General features: G+C 41.2%; 1 protein-coding gene across 4 annotated transcripts; it reads right to left on the bottom strand.

The window, feature by feature from the left end:
- Positions 1 to 3,942: 3,942 nt before the first annotated feature.
- LOC147632209 (RNA demethylase ALKBH10B-like) lies at positions 3,943 to 12,175 on the bottom strand. Of its 4 annotated transcripts, none has more exons than XM_086808857.1 (7): positions 9,496 to 12,175; positions 9,289 to 9,413; positions 8,515 to 8,629; positions 8,219 to 8,305; positions 5,901 to 6,016; positions 5,629 to 5,786; positions 3,943 to 4,968 (listed from the first exon to the last, which is right to left on the bottom strand). In XM_086808857.1, exons 1-7 carry the CDS (start codon positions 10,349 to 10,351, stop codon positions 4,188 to 4,190), a joined length of 2,238 nt encoding a protein of 745 aa, XP_086664983.1. In that variant the 5' UTR covers positions 10,352 to 12,175; the 3' UTR covers positions 3,943 to 4,187. The 4 variants fall into 4 exon arrangements, with proteins under 4 accessions (XP_086664983.1, XP_086664985.1, XP_086664986.1 ...); XM_086808859.1 differs by having other exon boundaries at positions 3,943 to 4,979; positions 5,609 to 5,786; positions 9,496 to 12,173; XM_086808860.1 differs by having other exon boundaries at positions 5,609 to 5,786; positions 9,496 to 12,173.
- Between the last annotated feature and the right edge of the window lie 4,759 nt (positions 12,176 to 16,934).

The following is a 16,934-nucleotide window of genomic DNA, read 5'->3' as shown; positions in this document are numbered from 1 at the left end:
ATGGGCGCTAATTGCTAATCTAAATATGCTCCGATATAGTGACCAAACCTAGCATGTGGGGAGAACCCACCCCCACATGTTTGTAAATTTTGGTCACCATCAAAGCACGTTTGGGTACGATGGCATGGGGAAGAGCCGGATTTTTCATGGCCTCTCAGCACTAAGAGACTTGAAAAATCTGCACTGGGTGCTAATTGCTAATCCAAACATACTCCGATAGTGACCGAACTTTGCAAGTATGTGGGAAAGACCCACCCGCATATGCTCGTAGAGTTTGGTCACCATTAGAATATGTTTGGGTACGATGGCATGGGGAAGAGCGGGATGTTCCATGGCCTTTCAAGTACAAAGAGACTTGAAAAATTCGCACTGGGCACTAATTGCTAATCCAAACATGCTCTGATGTGGTGACCAAAATTTGCAAGCATGTGGGGGGGACCCACCCCCACATGTTCTCAAAGTTTGGTCACCATCAAAGAAAGTTTGGGTATGATGGCATGGGGAAGAGCGAGTTTTTTCATGGAGAAGAGCTGGATTTTTCATGGCCTCTCAAGAACCAAGAGACTTGAAAAATACGCAATGAGTGCTAATTGCTTATCCAAACATGATCCGATGGTGACAAAACCTTGCAAGCATGTGGGGGGACCACCCCCACATGCTCGTAAAGTTTGGTCACCATAAAGCACGTTTGGGTACGATGGCATGGGGAAGAGCGGGATTTTCCATGGCCTCTCAAGCACCAAGAGACTTGAAAAATCTACACTAGGGACTAATTGCTAATCCAAACCCACTCGATGGTGATCGAACTTTGGAAGCATATGGGAGGGACCACCCCCACATGCTCCCAAAGTTTGGTCACCATGGAAGCATGTTTGGGTGCGATGGCATGGGGAAGAGCGAGATTTTCTATGGCCTCTCAAGCACGAAGAGACTTGAAAATCCGTAGTGGGCGCTAATTGCTAATCCAAACATGCTCTGGTAGTGACTAAACCTTGAAAGCATGTGGGGGGAACACACCCCCACATGTTCGCAAAGTTTGGTCACATCAAAGCATGTTTAGGTATGATGGCATAGAGAAGAGTGGGATTTTCCATGGCCTCTCAAGTACCAAGAGACTTGAAAAATCCACACTGGGTGCTAATTGCTAATCCAAGCATGCTTTGATGGTGACCAAACTTTGCAAGCATATGGGAGGGACCCACCTCCACATGCTTGCAAATTTTGGTCACCATCGGAGAATGTTTGGGTACGATGGCATGGGAAAGAGCAGGATTTTTTATGGCCTCTCAAGTACCAAGAGACTTGAAAAATCCGCACTGGGCCCTAATTGCTAATCCAAACCTACTCCGATGTGGTGACCGAACTTTGCAAGAATTTGAGGGAGATCCACCCCTCAAATTCTTGCAAAGTTTGGTCACCGTTGAAGCACGTTTGGGTACGATGGCATGGAGAAGAGCGGGATTTTCTATGGCCTCTCAAGCACCAAGAGACTTGAAAAATACGAACTGGGTGCTAATTGCTAATCCAAAGATGCTCCGATGGCGACCAAACTTTGCAAGCATATAGGGGGGACCCACCCCCACATGCTCGCAAAGTTTGGTCACCGTTGAAGCAAGTGTGGGTACAATGGCATGGAGAAGAGCGGGATTTTCTATGGCCTCTTAAGTACCAAAAGACTTGAAAAATCCGCACTGGACGCTAATTGCTAATCCAAACAAGCTCCGATGGTGACCGAACTTTGCAAGCATGTGGGGGGACCCACCCCCACACAGGCTTGGTCACCATTGGAACATGTTTGGCTACGATGGCATGGAAAACGAGTGGGATTTTCTATGGCCTTTCAAGACTTGAAAAATCCACACTAAGCGCTAATTGTTAATCCAAACATGTTCCGATGGTGACCGAACTTTGCAAGCATGTGGGAAGGACCCACCCCCACATGCTCGTAAAGTTTGGTCGCCATCGAAGCATGTCTGAGTACATTGGCATGGGAAAGAGCGAGATTTTCTATGGTCTTTCAAGCACCAAGACACTTGAGAAAACCGAACTGGGCACTAATTGCTAATCCAAACATGCTCATATGGTGACCGTACTTTGCAAGCATGTGGGAGGGACCCACTCCCACATGCTCGCAATGTTTGGTCACCATCTGAGCATGTTTGGATACGATGGCATGGGAAAGAGCGAGATTTTCTATGGCCTCTTAAGCACCAAGAGACTTAAAAAATCCACACTGGGCGTTAATTGCTAATCCAAACAAGCTTTGATGGTGGTGACTGAACTTTTCAAGCATGTGGAAGGGACCCAACCCCACATGCTTGTAGAGTTTGGTCACCATCGGAACATGTTTGGGTACGATGGCATGGGGAAGAGCGGGATTTTCTATGGCCTCTCAAGCATGAAGAGACTTGAAAACCCACAATGGGCGCTAATTGCTAATCCAAATATGCTCCGATAGTGACCAAACCTTGCAAGCATGTGAGAGAGACCCACCCCCACATGTTCGCAAAGTTTGGTCACCATCAAAGCATGTTTGGGTACGATGGCATGGGGAAGAGTGGGATTTTTCATGGTCTCTCAAGCACCAAGAGACTTGAAAAATCCGCACTGGGTGCTAATCCAAGCGCCACATGAAAAGTGTAGGCAATGAGTGAGATAAAGTTTTCAATTTTGATCCTCTTTAAAAAACATTTCATTTGTAGTCCCATCCCAATCACGACATAAATTAAGCCTTTCTCGTCAAACAATAACAAATGAAAATCTCGATTTAGTCCAAATTTTTCAAGTCTTTTGGTGCTTGAGAGACCATAGAAAATCTCGCTCTTTTTCATATAATCGTACCAAAACATGCTCTGATGGTGACCAAACTTTGCGAGCATGTGGGGGTGGGTTTCCCTCAAATTCTTGCAAAGTTCGGTCACCATCTAAGCATGTTTGGATTAGCAATTAACGCCCAGTACGAATTTTCTCTAAGTCTCTTAGTGCTTGATATCTGTCTAATTGATAATAAGAAATGGCATTTGGGAATGAAACTAACGAGGGACAAATCGACATCATGATGAAAGGGAAAATTTGAAATGCACATACTTCAATTTTGTACATGCGAATCAAGAACGATGATAATCACTATAACAGCAAGGGGGATGATAATAGCGATGCATGCAACCAGATATCGTGTTCCATGAGCTTTCGCCATGCAACGTATTTGGCAGCACCTCCTAGTAGGTTTTCCGCAAAATCAAAAACTTGGTCGAAGGCGTCTTGCATGGATAGTACTGTATGTTGCTTGGAAGAAGACTGGGCAGAATGGACAGGGTGGAATGGCACACAACCACGCGTGCATGCTGAGCATGGAGGCGGCATGCATTTTGCAGGACCAAGCTAAAGACAACCTACGAAAGGGGGAGAAGAGGTCGATCACCTAGGATAGCACCAGACCTTACCCCAAACACACACACACACACGCCTCACCGATTGCTCTACCGCACTGCTGGCAACACGATAATATTTATTTGATCGATGTTGTTGCAAGAATATGGTTAAAACCCACAATCGCCTACATGCAGCAGCAGGGTTCGAACCAGCAGAATTAGGGTTTGAACTCGCAAACTTCATGCCATGAGCCTACGTGCAGGAATAGGGTTCGAAACTGCAATCTTCAGGTCGGCCATTTACCAGAACGTTCCTTCGCTTTTTTACTGATGACAACATTACATTTGTGGCAAGGTTCGGACTGGCAGTCTTCTGTTGGTTGACTAGTTGGCCATCCACAAATTGTGGGCTATTTTGCTTAGCTATCCATGGATTTTTATATGATAATCTTTCATTACTGAGATAACATTATGCACGGTGGTAAGGTACCATTCGAACCTGCAGTCTTCATGCACGCTGGCTATTAACAAATTCGGAGCTGTTTCACTTGTCTGCTGACGATAAATAAGAGCTTTCAAAAAAACCACAGGTTAAGTCCAGGAATGAAATGATACACTCTCCTACAAATATGGGTCAGGGAAAAACATTTGACTCGGAAGTGCGATGTGAGTAGCAAACATTTTGAAAGACTACTAAAAGAGATACTCTAATGGGCTTCAAACGCATGAGCTGTTTTTTGAAAGGGGCAGAAAGCACATTTGCATTTCAACCATCAATGTCACTCATTTGCATCTCAATTATCAATGTCACCAGGTCTACTTGGCTGCAGTTTCCCCATTCCCTGTTCCATCAATGTCTTGGCATGGAGTGGTAGTGCTTAGATGCTTCTCTGACTTCCTTTTGGGTGTTATGAGGTCCACTGATACCAAGCTTCCTTTTACTCTTGCTTGATTAGAAGAAAGTTGACCTGCATGTTTTTCAGCCCTCCTTGAGTGTGCAGATCGGCGAACTTCTAAAGCAGATGAAGGTGCTAAAAGGGAACCGCTCTTTTGAGAAAAGGATGACACCACAATCAGTCCAGATTGCCATGAGGGCACTGAAACTCCATTTGGATCAGTAGATGGAAAGAACACACCTGTGCCAGTATTATGGAGTCTTGAAGCCCTAGGCGCACCCGACCATCCTTGGGTCATTACAGGATGAGGCATATAAGGGCTCATTAGACCTCCTGTAGGGTTTGGAAAGAGAGGCTGAATGCTTGGCATGTTAGGCAATGGATGCTGAGGGATAAGATGAGGCATGTGTGGCAATGGGTGCAAGGGTATCATCCCTGGGTTTGAAGCCAGGCAGGCTTGCTTGAGTGTTCCATTAACAACAGAGGGAGAAGAGAATAGTGGAACTTGGCCGCCATGCCGATTCTGTGTTCCTGCCCTCCAAGGCTTATTTTTGGCCTTACTTGGCGCACTGGCAGAGTTCAATCCCACAATGCTAGTGCTAAGAGCTTTTCCCAATGCTATGGTTATTCGTCTGCTTGGTGAAGCAGGTATTGCTTTCTGTAAGATCCCAGCAAAGTTTTCTTGAAGAAGCAAGACAGACCTGCACCATGTCTGAAGGCGAGTTAGTTGCCTAGACTTTGGAATTGGAATGTATAACAACTGGTCAAACTAAACATGCACAGTAAGCTTCTGATCTCGCAAATTATGTGGTCTCTTCCACCCTGATGCTGTGCACTAACACACACACATATGTATGCAGCTCTCTCTCTCTCTCTCTCTCCCCCATGCCCCCCCACCCCCTGCAGCCCCCCGCAAGCTGAAACACAAAGCTAAACCAGATCTCTTTAGTTGAGGTGAATGCATCTGATGCCTGGTATCGTAGCTCTATTAGATGATTACTATGATTTTTCATTCTTTTAAATGCTTTCTTTTGCTGGACCACAGATTTGGCTAAAGACTTGCATGGTCTTCATATTGTATTCGGTCTCACAGGTCATTTTGGCCTTTTAAATCTCTCTCTCTCTCTCTCTCTCTCTCTCTCTCTTGTGTTGAGCACATGGTAATGTTGTCCTTGACTTTGGCAGCTTGGTCTAGAGATACAGTCAGCTAGTTATATTGGCATCGTCCTTATTTATATTTATCATCAGCATGGGTGCCTTGTTCGTGATTATTGTTCTCTATTCTCACTTCTTTGTATAGCAATGTGGCTATCCTTAAACTTGTGGGAGTTGAATACATACATGTTACGTCATATACATACCCAGCAGGTAGCGCAACTTGGAAAGGGCCTTTACAACTTCCTTGCTGGCCAGTGGATATGGAATGGCCAAAAACCATCGTGCAGTCTCCCACCAGAGAAAGGATGCATAAGGGTTTCTCCCAAGCACATTGATCTGTGTTTGGTGGTTCAAAATCCCCCTGTCAACATATCAAACACGATTGTCATCAAGGCCCAAATAATACATGGGGGAAAAGATCATATTAGTAGAAATGACTCAACATGATGGTACAACGATGAAAGCAAGGGTGCACCTCATCAAAAATGCTGATAAAGCATGAATCTGGCCTCTTGCTCGACGATAGAATGCCACACCGGGTGAGCCAGTTGATTATTTCTTGTAAAAATTTTGGAATAGGCTGAATTTCATCTGTGATTGAAGATGCAGAAGCATTCACGATATATTAGCCACATGTCAACTTATGAGTTGATACTAAGGAAAAACAATTCAGACCCATGTAGGTGAGAATGTAAACCAGCCAAACAATTGTGCTTTATAAAGCTCATCAAAGCACAGGGTACTTGTTTACCATGCTGTTGCTCAAAGAAGATGGCACCTGGTGGACTAGAACACTGACTCCAAACAAATACAGCATGGAGCAGGAGAGCAAGGACAATACTAACAAGGTAGTGCCTTGCATGTCGCGTACCATAACAGCACATGCCATTCATACTATGATGTGTCATGTCCCATGTCAGAACCCAAGAGAATGAAAACAGAAACCCCCACAACGTTTTGAAAATGGTAAGAAAGGAGAATGAAAACAGATTCAAACACTATGTCATAGGGTTAGCAGAGCAAAGATAGGTACACATGAGTGAGCCGGATCAAGTTGATGAGTGCGCATGTCAACAAGCGTTGGTTGACTGTGCTTTTAAATGACAATGGTGCAGCTGTGCTTTATGGCAGCGCTCACAATTTCTTCGTTAACATCTACATAGGACATTATTTCCTCAGGCCGAGCTTAACGTGATATGGCATTCTAACCAATGTGTCCTTAAACTTTCCAACCGGCACTTTCCAATGTTATATCAGCAGCATTGGAAAGGGTTGACTGGCAAGTTGGGATGCCAACTTCTCAATGGGTCGGCAATGGCTTCCCCTGGCTCCTAGCCAAAAATGTGAGAATGGGGTGGGGACCTTGTTAACACCAAGTATTGACTACTCTGGTCATGCATTACGTGTAAATTTGTCATGGTTTGTTTAAAAAACCCCCAATGATTAATTCTGTTAGTGTACTGCATCATGATGGCAGTTCTTCAATTATAAATCCAGTGGTGGGTAGCAGACGTTCAGTACCATATTGGTCACACAATGCATTGTCCTGTGTTTGTAGCAGTCTACAAAGCTTCAAATAAGTTTCCTCAGCACCTTAGCAAACACATGCGGTGGAGTTAGACAAACAGTTGGAGGTCCTGTGCCAAACAAGTGACAGATGGGCTTGATGGAGTCATATATTTCAACAGTTTGGAGGCATGATTAATGGCTTCCTCTGAAACTCCAAGCTCATACAATGAGATGGCGCGATATTTATTTCACTAAACTGCTCTAGACGAGCATCAATTCAGCAGGCACCTTCTGATACAAGGCCTATTCAGTCCCTTGTGCATAGATGTCTTCTCAAAGACCCCAGCAGTGTAGCCGAGTTGGTAAGGAATCGGAGTCCGAAGAGTGAGGTTGCGGGTTCAATTCCTGCTTGCTGCAGCTGCTGGATGCGTGCTTGGTGTAACATAAAATTCACTATATATACACATATCTTCTCAAAGAGACTCACATTGTAGAGCAGGTTGCCAGGCAGCATAAAAATTGTGTGATTGCCACAGCTAAAGACACCAAATACCATAGAGATGCAGAGAGGTACTCCATGTGTGGACTCTGGACATTTTCATCTACACTCGGAAGAGATCATTATGTGGTCATGACTGAAAGAGAAGTGCTCGATCAAGTCATTCACATGGTTCGTTCAATGAAATGGCTTTACGAATTCACTTTTTTGGTGGTCCTGGTAAGCCAACATGATAGATGGTATTGATTGTTGGTTGCATTGGGTAAAGAAGAGAACTAAGTGGAGGTCACAGGTGGAGTGACCCTCATTGAATTGTTCAAAAGCCTATCTAACTACCCAATTGCTTTGCTAGTCCCAAATGCCATGTGCCCAAGCGAAGCATGCCTGAGCATAATGCTATGGGTTGTCTCATCATCAAATCCTTTTGAAACCAGAGGTCTCTACAGAAAATGATGCATCAAACACTAATGATGTCAATCTTGAGATGTGCCTGTACAAAGTCTACGAGGCATCTCAGCATCTCTGGGCTACTTGATGTCAAAGCAGTGTTAATAAAGTGCTAGCCTGTTGTAAAGGAAATGGCTCTTAATCTCTTACTTGCTTTACACACATCAACAAACTAGACTTTGGTTTTGTTCTTTCCAAAGGTTAGCGCATCATCCAAATTTTAGAGCACATTGATAATTATTAAACCTTCCGTAGTCTGAACCTACCTTGCATGCTGAAAAGGAAATGTCATTTGAGAAAAAGAAAAAGAAAAATTAAGAGAGCTCAGTCATGTTTACATGTTTCTGGCCCATTTCTGAGTTTGTGACCAAACTGTATGATATCAGGTACACCACTTGAGTTCTTGCAACTGCTGAACATGCAGCCTGCATTTCAACGCATTTGCTTAGGAAAACTTGTCCTTCCATGCAGCAAATTCAGATACAAAATTTCTGAACTCTGCTCTCAAATATCACGAAGATGTACTCCTCACACATACATACATAAATTCATGCGTACATACGGATATAAGTGCGTATGCACATATGCATGCACACATGCTGAAGGAAGAAAACTGTAATGTGAAACCTCCTACCTAGTTCTCCTTGCCTTCCTGCAGCTTGGAGTTGATGTACGATCTCAATTAGTTTACTGATTTCTGTTCTACTGAAGACACTCTCACATAGTTCAACACTCTCACCATTGTTTATCTGCATGGGTAGAAGAAGTGTTAATCCATATCCTTCAGACTATAGTATCATGCAACGGAAAAAGATTGTGTCTACGCAACAGAAATAGCCTGAAACTAGGAAACTGAAACGGCTAGGAAATGCACGCCTTTAACACTATATAGTAGATGTAAATAGAAATGATGAAAAAAGTTGAGAAACAGAGGAGCTTGGGATAGATCATAATTTGAAAGAGATAGCAAGGAAAATGGGGGAAAATCTAAACTTAGCAGGGGAAAATGTGGGGGAAATTCATAGGTGAGATGAGGAAACGGGAAACACAAATGGAAACGGATATGGTGCTTCCGGAGAAACACAATTTCTGTTGGCTAGGAAACAGCCATTTCCTGTTACTGTGCTTTGGACTCCTTCCTCCTTATATCAACACATGGATGATCGCCATGACACTTTTGACATTAAGCCAAGTTAGCTTGCTTGACTGCCACATTCATCATTAGATTCAACCACCACACCCAAAAAACAATAATCTTTGACCAAAGGGCCAATTACCAGAAAAAAAGCAGCACAAACACAGTCCTGCAACGCACTGCAATGCAATGCAGGACCAAAAACAGCATAGTCACAGTAAGAGTGATGCTGTTGATATCGTGATGAGAAAAAAGTATGATTCACAAGCTCACCATTTGCCCATCCACGTGTTCACAGCAGTGAAACTGCATCGACCTCTTGATCACAGCTAGACGATCATCCTCTTCCTCCAAAGCAATAGAAATCTCCATGCTTAGCAATTCTTTGGAATTGGATCCTGCAAGGAGGCAAATAAGGTAATGACAGATTTATGAAGCAGAACTTCAAGAGTATAAAAGCAGACGTTTTGAGAAGGCTACCTCGATTCTTCAATGGGCTAGCTTGGTCATTGAGCTGTTCACTTGGGTGGTCACTGATACAAATATCAGCAGCAGTAGAATTGGCTTCCTTTTTTTCACTGGTTGCATTTTTGTCACTTTCAACCACGTTGGATTCTGCAGACTTTGAAACTGCATTGCACGATGTGGGGGATGCTTCTACCTCCCCTGTTTCTCTTGCAGCTTTTTCAGCCATGGCCGCACTGACCTCTTTGCTTGATGTAGAAGAGTGTTTGCTTTTCAGGGTTTCTTCCAAATGGGCTGTGCTTTTTTGGGTTTCCTCCAATTGGGCTTTGCTGTTGTGGGCTTCTTCCAATCGGTATGTGCTTTGATGGGTCTGCTGCAATTGGGCTGTGCTTTTTTGGGTTTCCTCCAATTGGGCTTTGTTTTGGTGGGTGTTTTCCAACTGAGCTTTGCTTTTGTGGCTCTCCTCAACTTGGGCTTGAGCCAATGGGCATGTGGAAAGCTCTTTAGATGCAGCATTTTCCATTGATAACGAGCGATGGGCCTGGTGCTTTCTCCAAGCCACTTGCTGAAGGGAATTGACAATCTCTGCAACAGAGAAGAACTGCTGCATGTAGAGGGAGGCGGTCCATGAGTGCCGGCGCCTGTGAAGGCAGCTGAACACCATGTCATACTCTCCAGGACCTCCAATGGTGCGCATGTGATGGCACATGCTGTCGATGATGGCATTGGCAGCCGCAAACTCGCCCTTCAGCCAGCCTATGTACGCATCTCTCTCATCTGCAGGAACCCAATGCTGTGGCATCCCCATAGCCCCCTTGCTCTGATCCAGCTGCCCAACTTGGCCGTACAAGTTGGGCGACACGTCGGCCATAGCTATGGCAAATTCAAAGCGAAATTGGGCTACCGTCCTTTGCAAATTGAGTTACCTAATCAAGAAAATTAAGCTTTGTATGCAGGAAGATCAATCTTGGCCGTACAAGTTGGGTGACGCTTCTGGCATAGCGTATGGCAGATTCAAAGAAAATTGAGAGAGAGAGAGAGTCTTAAGCAGCAAAATCACAATGTGGGCTTGCAGCTGCTGTTGTAGTTGATGATGGGTTTGGGTACCTATAGAGGAATGCCATTCAGCAGGAGGGATGGAAAAGCCTAGCAAATCAGGGGGGGGGGGGGTGTGCGTGTGTTGTGGGTCCCACACAGCTCTATAGCCAAGTAGACGGCTGCCGCTCACAAGAGACAAGCCAGCAAGGCGGGGAAAGCGTGAAAGTGGGAGCCCAAAACGAGAACACGCGAAGAAGTGTAAAAAACAGGAAAATTCAACTTAAAGTTACACAGCTAATCAATTCGTGACGATGTATAATCCCACATGCAGTTTTGAGAAAAATAAATAAAAAAGTAGGGAGAGAGGCAAGGGAAAGTAGGCACATTTCGCGTTGGAAGTCATTTAGAAGTATTCAATTGCGTTGAATCGCATTTTCCATGCATAGATTTCAAGCCCGGTACGCGAAAAACTCTGGCTGAGTTGTAATTTCTAATTTTCTCCCAAAAAAAACTCTCGTTATTCTTTTTCTTCAATAAAGTTGACAAAAAGTTGGTTAACCTGTCACCAGTGCCCTTGTAACGTGGCTCCAGATTTAGATCTAGTTGATAAAAAGTAATGCCATTTTCTAACTGCCACACTGCCTCTAAAAGTGGCCATAGTTATGCTATTTTCTCACTGCACAACAGCGGGCAGCATCACCCACAATTAGAATAAGCATTTTATCTATGTTTCGCCATCAGCTATTTTGGGGGCTAGAATAGGGTCAGCTGAAGAAGAGAAGAGGGGCAACGCAACAATCAGTGATGAGGGAAGCATGTGTGACTGGAGCCTTGTCGGAGGGGTAGCCTATAAAAAGATAATGAATAAATAAATTCTAATATTATAACGATTTCCTTTCAATACTCTAGAAGAAGAAGAAGGCTGTTTGGGCAGTTGGTAGAGGGGCGAAATTGACCAAAGACCAGTATTTTTTTCTTTTGTGGCAGTAGGTGGGTGGTGCTGTCAAGCTGATGAGGAAAGCATGAGGTTCTCAATTTGAGTATTGCCCCCCCTTTTTTTTTGTTTTTGTCTTTTTTTTTCAAAAAGTAAAAGCTTCTCTCTCAAAAAAAAAAACTTCAAAAAGGGAGTGACTATGAGATCAACTCTTTAGCAAAGACAATATAGAATTGAGACCTACCAGTAACAAGTAACAAGAAAACTTCAAAAAGGGAGTGACTGTGAGATCAACTCCTTAGTGAAGAATTGAGACCTACTGGTGGTAACAGGCAAACTTCAAAAGGGAGTGACTGTAAGATCAACTCCTTATAGCGAAGACAATATAGAATTGAGACCTACCGGTAATAACAGGCTTCATTTTTGACAGGCACCGTTGCCCTTCAAAATTGGTACCGTTGGTGAATTATAACAAGTTTTTTAGCATTAAAAGTAATTTTTGTTATGTATTTTAAAAATTTACAAAATGCTTAAAAACAGGCATGACTGCTTGTCTAGTGCCTACAAAGTGGCCAATATTTGAAAGGATGGTATCCCCTTGTGCTACTCAGGTGTATGCATGATGAGTAGCAGGGTGTGTGTAACCGGGTGAAATTCTCGTGTGCAACTAAGAATGGAATAAGACCAAAGCAACTTAGCCGATAGAAAGCCAACGTTCGTCATGACTGTTTTTGAACAATATGATCATAAAATACTTGCAAAATTTTAAAATACCTAACACTAATATTAAAAAAAACTTGTTATATTTCACCAAACAGTCAATTTTGAAGGGCAAGGGAGGGTGCCCGGCCTTCCAAGGGCATATATATATATATATATATATATATATATATATATATATACATATATAATATATATATATATATATACACACCTACCTAGTACCCATACATTGAACTATTTACTACCTATACCAATACATTGAACTAACCATTATTGGCAAAAGGTTCGCCCACTATGTTGGTGCATATAAATACTATCATTGCAAAGGTTGCATCACCAATGCATATCTAGCTTTTTTTTTATAATAATTAGCTTTGCATATATTGAGTGGTGTGATGATTGTTTTAAAGGCTGCACAAATGCTAGCCGCATTGGCATTGATTGTAACAACTTGTATAAAAGCCCAACATAAAAAGCACGCCTCTGCGTGTGTCAATGGTTGATGGCCTCCCTCCCGCTTGTCGCTATCAAACCTCTGCAGCACGAATCTTGAACGTACATCTATGTCAAAAAAATTTGGATGGCCTAGATTCAATCTCGCACCACGGGATCGTTCAAGCATAGAATGTTGAAATCATAAGGCTTCGATTTGGCATCATCAAAAAATCACCAAAGCGTTCAATAATGCCATGGCTGGTGGTTACATCATGCATTGGAAAGCAAACAGTAGTACTACATATACTACACCCTTCTAAAACATCTACGTCCTAAGTCCTTTGACTACACAGATATCGAATTCAATAGCATACCATGCTTGCCCTTTCAAATTTCACACCCAAAAGAAAGCAGCATGCCCACATGATTGGGTGGCCTCAACTTCATGATGGACTCGTTGTTACGAAATCCCCCGGGGCAAGCTCTACACAAATTTGAATAAGTTCTAGGCTAAGTCGAACCTATCTTTTCTCGAACCCTGCCCCATATCAACTACGTGTGAATTGGATAATAAAAAATAGGTACTGTGTGAACACGGTTTTTGCATGCATCGATTATTTCAAGATGTAAGTCAAATACAATGATAAATCCTAAATGGCACACCAATCGTATGTAAAAATTATTTCCCGTGCACTCAAGTGATATTGTACATTTTTTACACCTATGACCATGGGTGTTGTATCATGTCTTAGCTCTTTGTTTGTGAAATCACCCCAACTCCACAAGGGCATGGCTACATAAGTCAAACCCATTTAACTGATTGCTCATTACCCTTCCACATGTGTGTGTGTGTGTGTGTAAGAGAGAGAGAGAGAGAGAGAGAGAGAGAGAGAGAGAGAGAGAGTTGGTGCCATGTGTGCATGGTGTGTAAGGACATGTTAGGAATCCAACTAGAAATGATTCAATAATAAAAAATCTTTGAGCTCAATATTTGAACCAAACATTTCCACGACTTAAGAGTTATCTTTAAAATGTTACATCATGTGTTATCACTAGCTAAGGACATAGCTAAATGTCATCTAACCACTATAGTGTATTCTTTGCTTTTACCACCTTTAATTTGGACGTGTGAACTTTATGTACATAAGTATAGGGGAATAATATCCTTGGCTACAAGATATGCAAGCCAAAATGAGAGAAGTGGTTGCCAATGTTGTATTCGTAGAAGATATGATAGAGGTTTCTTTTAATGTGAGTGTGTGTTCTCTTTTACTTTGATGTAGTTTATAGAAGTTACTAAATTGTGATAATAACCTAAAGTTAGTGTTATAATTCCTTCATTTGAAACACTAGTAATGTATCATTGTAGTGTCAACGAAATCTATAACTTTTTGCCTAATAATCTACATAGCTTATTTCCAAATGAAAGAAGTGGTTGCCGTGTTATAATTCCTTCATTTGAAACATTAGTAATGTATCATTGTAATGCTAATGAAATCTACATGACTTTTTTTCTAATAATCTGCATAGCTTATTTCCAAAATTTTGATTAAAAAGTTGATTTCATAAAAAATTCTAATGGATCAAGAAACGTGATCATGTAGAAAATTTAATGAATTGGGATCAACTGTCAAAATGTCTTAATTGTTTCATATTACCAATTAAAATAAAATTCAGCTTTCTACCATGTCATTTTCAAGACATTGCTTATTTCAAGGAGCATTTAAGTATGTCATGGGTTTTTTAAAGAGTTGAATATGTTTTACAACCTTTAAACATGTGTATACCTATACCCCTAGATGCCCTCCAACCACACAATTTGGGAAAGTAGGAAAAGGTTTTCATGAGAATTTTCAGATATCCATCTCTTTTTACCAGTTAGCACATGATGCGAACATGTTCAAAACATATATATTTTAAATTTTTTATTTTAAATAGCTATCATAGCCTAGTGTTATGACCTTCCCAAAGCTATCAAGTGAGCTCCTTATCTTTAGTTTTTTTGCTTCTTGTTGTATTTCATGCTACATAGAGCTTTAGAATCTATGATGTCATCACCTATTTTCTTTCATTAAAAATATGTGCAAGAAAAATATTTACCTTTATAAAACTCTAGCACAAGAACAAGTTTTGGTAATGTTCATTACTTTATTTAAAAGATAAAAACATTTGTGAAAATGAAAAATAGTTATAAAGGAAGAAAAGACATAAGAGCATGACAAAATTCACTCAAGGGCATCAAATTAGGATCCTTTCAAAGATTTTCTTCCTTTCTCGATCTTGCATCAACTTTAAAGTGGCATACTTTCTCTAGTATTTAGAGTGGTCCAACACCATCATTATCAATTTTGGCCTTTAACATACTAGATTTTCCATATTTTATTAAATGGTTACCATTTGATCTTGACATTTTAATAAGCCATTCTAACGATTCTAGATCTTTTTTCATGGTTTCAACAATTCTAGGTCTTGTTTCATGGTTCATGCACTAATGGCATATACAAGTATATGTACACGTGTATGCATGCACACGAAGATGCGCATGCCATGCATGCTCCTACATGAGCCACATACACCAAGGCAATTGATGTGCTTAACATTTTAGCAAGTTGAGGTTGAATGACTTAGTACTTAATGACTATCCTTATTTTCTTCAAATTATGAAAGAACATCAAATGGTATTTCAAGCATCAAATTCATTTAAAAAAATAGGGATTTATACCCTTATTGAAAAAGGTGAGTGTCTTAGGGCATTCATGGCTCAAAGTAAAATTGAGGGACCTCAAAAATGTCTTGACTAACTTGCCTTTCAAATTTTCTTTGAATCCTCGGGGTTCTTCCCGACATCAATATGCATATCTTACTTTGTAATTTTATTTATTTTCATTAACTCTATTTTTATAATTAAGCTACAAAAGTGGCTTAAGGCTAATTTATGAATTTTGAAGAAATGAAAAGACAAATCATTTTAGAAGTTCATGAAACTTCTTGAGAATATTTGGTTAACATGCATCTATCTATGGTAAAAGTTCATGAAACTTCTTGAGAATATTTGGTTAACATGCATCTATCTATGGTAAAAGTTTCAAAAAATAATCATATGTACTTAGTAAATTTATAATTTTGAAAATTACTAAAACAAGCATTAAAAAATACTATAACAATATATTTTCCAGGAACTGTGTATAAAAAAAGTGTATCTTTAGTTGATGCCCCATGACATGAGCATTTGAGGACTTAGCATGATGAGTGATTGTATTAAACAATCTGAGACTGTAGAATGAGTGTTAATCCAATTCCAGGATTAACAAGAGCTACCGCCATTATCTTACATCAAGGAGTCACGATAGATACACCAAAGGGTCATACTTTCAAGATATGAAGTAATAGTGTCCAACGCTATAGCTTGGACGGGCGCCTGTAATAGTGTGACAGAGTATTTTGATTCTCGCTTCTTCAAGAGCGTGCGGTAGCAAATTAGGATGAAGTCCTAAGTGATGTACTTCATGGATATATTATGAGAGTAGTCATTGTAATAGCATTAGGCCTCTTATGAGCCTAAAGTGCCTAACCGGCCATAGTTTAAGTGAGTGTGAACACTTATGACCATGTATACTTGCTTTTGCTAATCCTCTTGCTAATCTCTCTCCCTAATGTATGCTAGTGAGTGTGTGTGTGTGAAGTGAGGTGAGAGGAGGGATGAGGACAGGTAGTGCAACGTGGCGATGTGACAACGCTCGCCCGAGAGACGCGGTGGAATTGCTTCTCAAGAAGTTGTAGAGCTTAGAGATCTCAAGGGTTACGAGCTCGGCCATTGGAAAGATCCTCACGATAGTTGGGGTTCACCAGGTGATCTCTTCTTGGATGTGTTTCAAGGAGGGTTAGGGTGAGCCATAATATTTTGGGCACCGCTCCAGGGAGCCATCCCTTGGCTTTTTCCATTGTTTTGTTTCTAATCTACGTATAACCCATTGCCTATTATCTTGATCAGTGGTTTTTCATGAAAAAGATGTGGATTTGATGGTGATTTGTGTGAGATTGGGTGTAGAATAGCTCTCTTTTTGTTTTTGAAAAAAATGTTTTTTTTTGCTTAATTTTTAGATTAATTTGTTATTTTTATGGTTTTTCATGTTTTTAGGGCTTGCACATAGTTTGTATTAGGCTTAGTTTGCATCCTTTGCATCAAACAATGTAAGAGAACGCAATTCTTAGTGAATGTTAGCTCTCTTTAGTTTAAACATAGATCTAAGATCATTAATTCTAGTTTAATTGTGTGTTTTTGGTTGAAATTGTTTGGATTAGAGTATTAGCAAGTATTGGGAGT

The sequence above is a fragment of the Cibotium barometz genome, chromosome 14, assembly GCF_041138505.1.
Source record: "Cibotium barometz isolate CiBa-2024 chromosome 14, ASM4113850v1, whole genome shotgun sequence".
NCBI lineage: Eukaryota > Viridiplantae > Streptophyta > Polypodiopsida > Cyatheales > Cibotiaceae > Cibotium > Cibotium barometz.
Note: the sequence above shows the minus strand (reverse complement) of the source record. Positions and strands in the feature narration are given on the sequence as shown.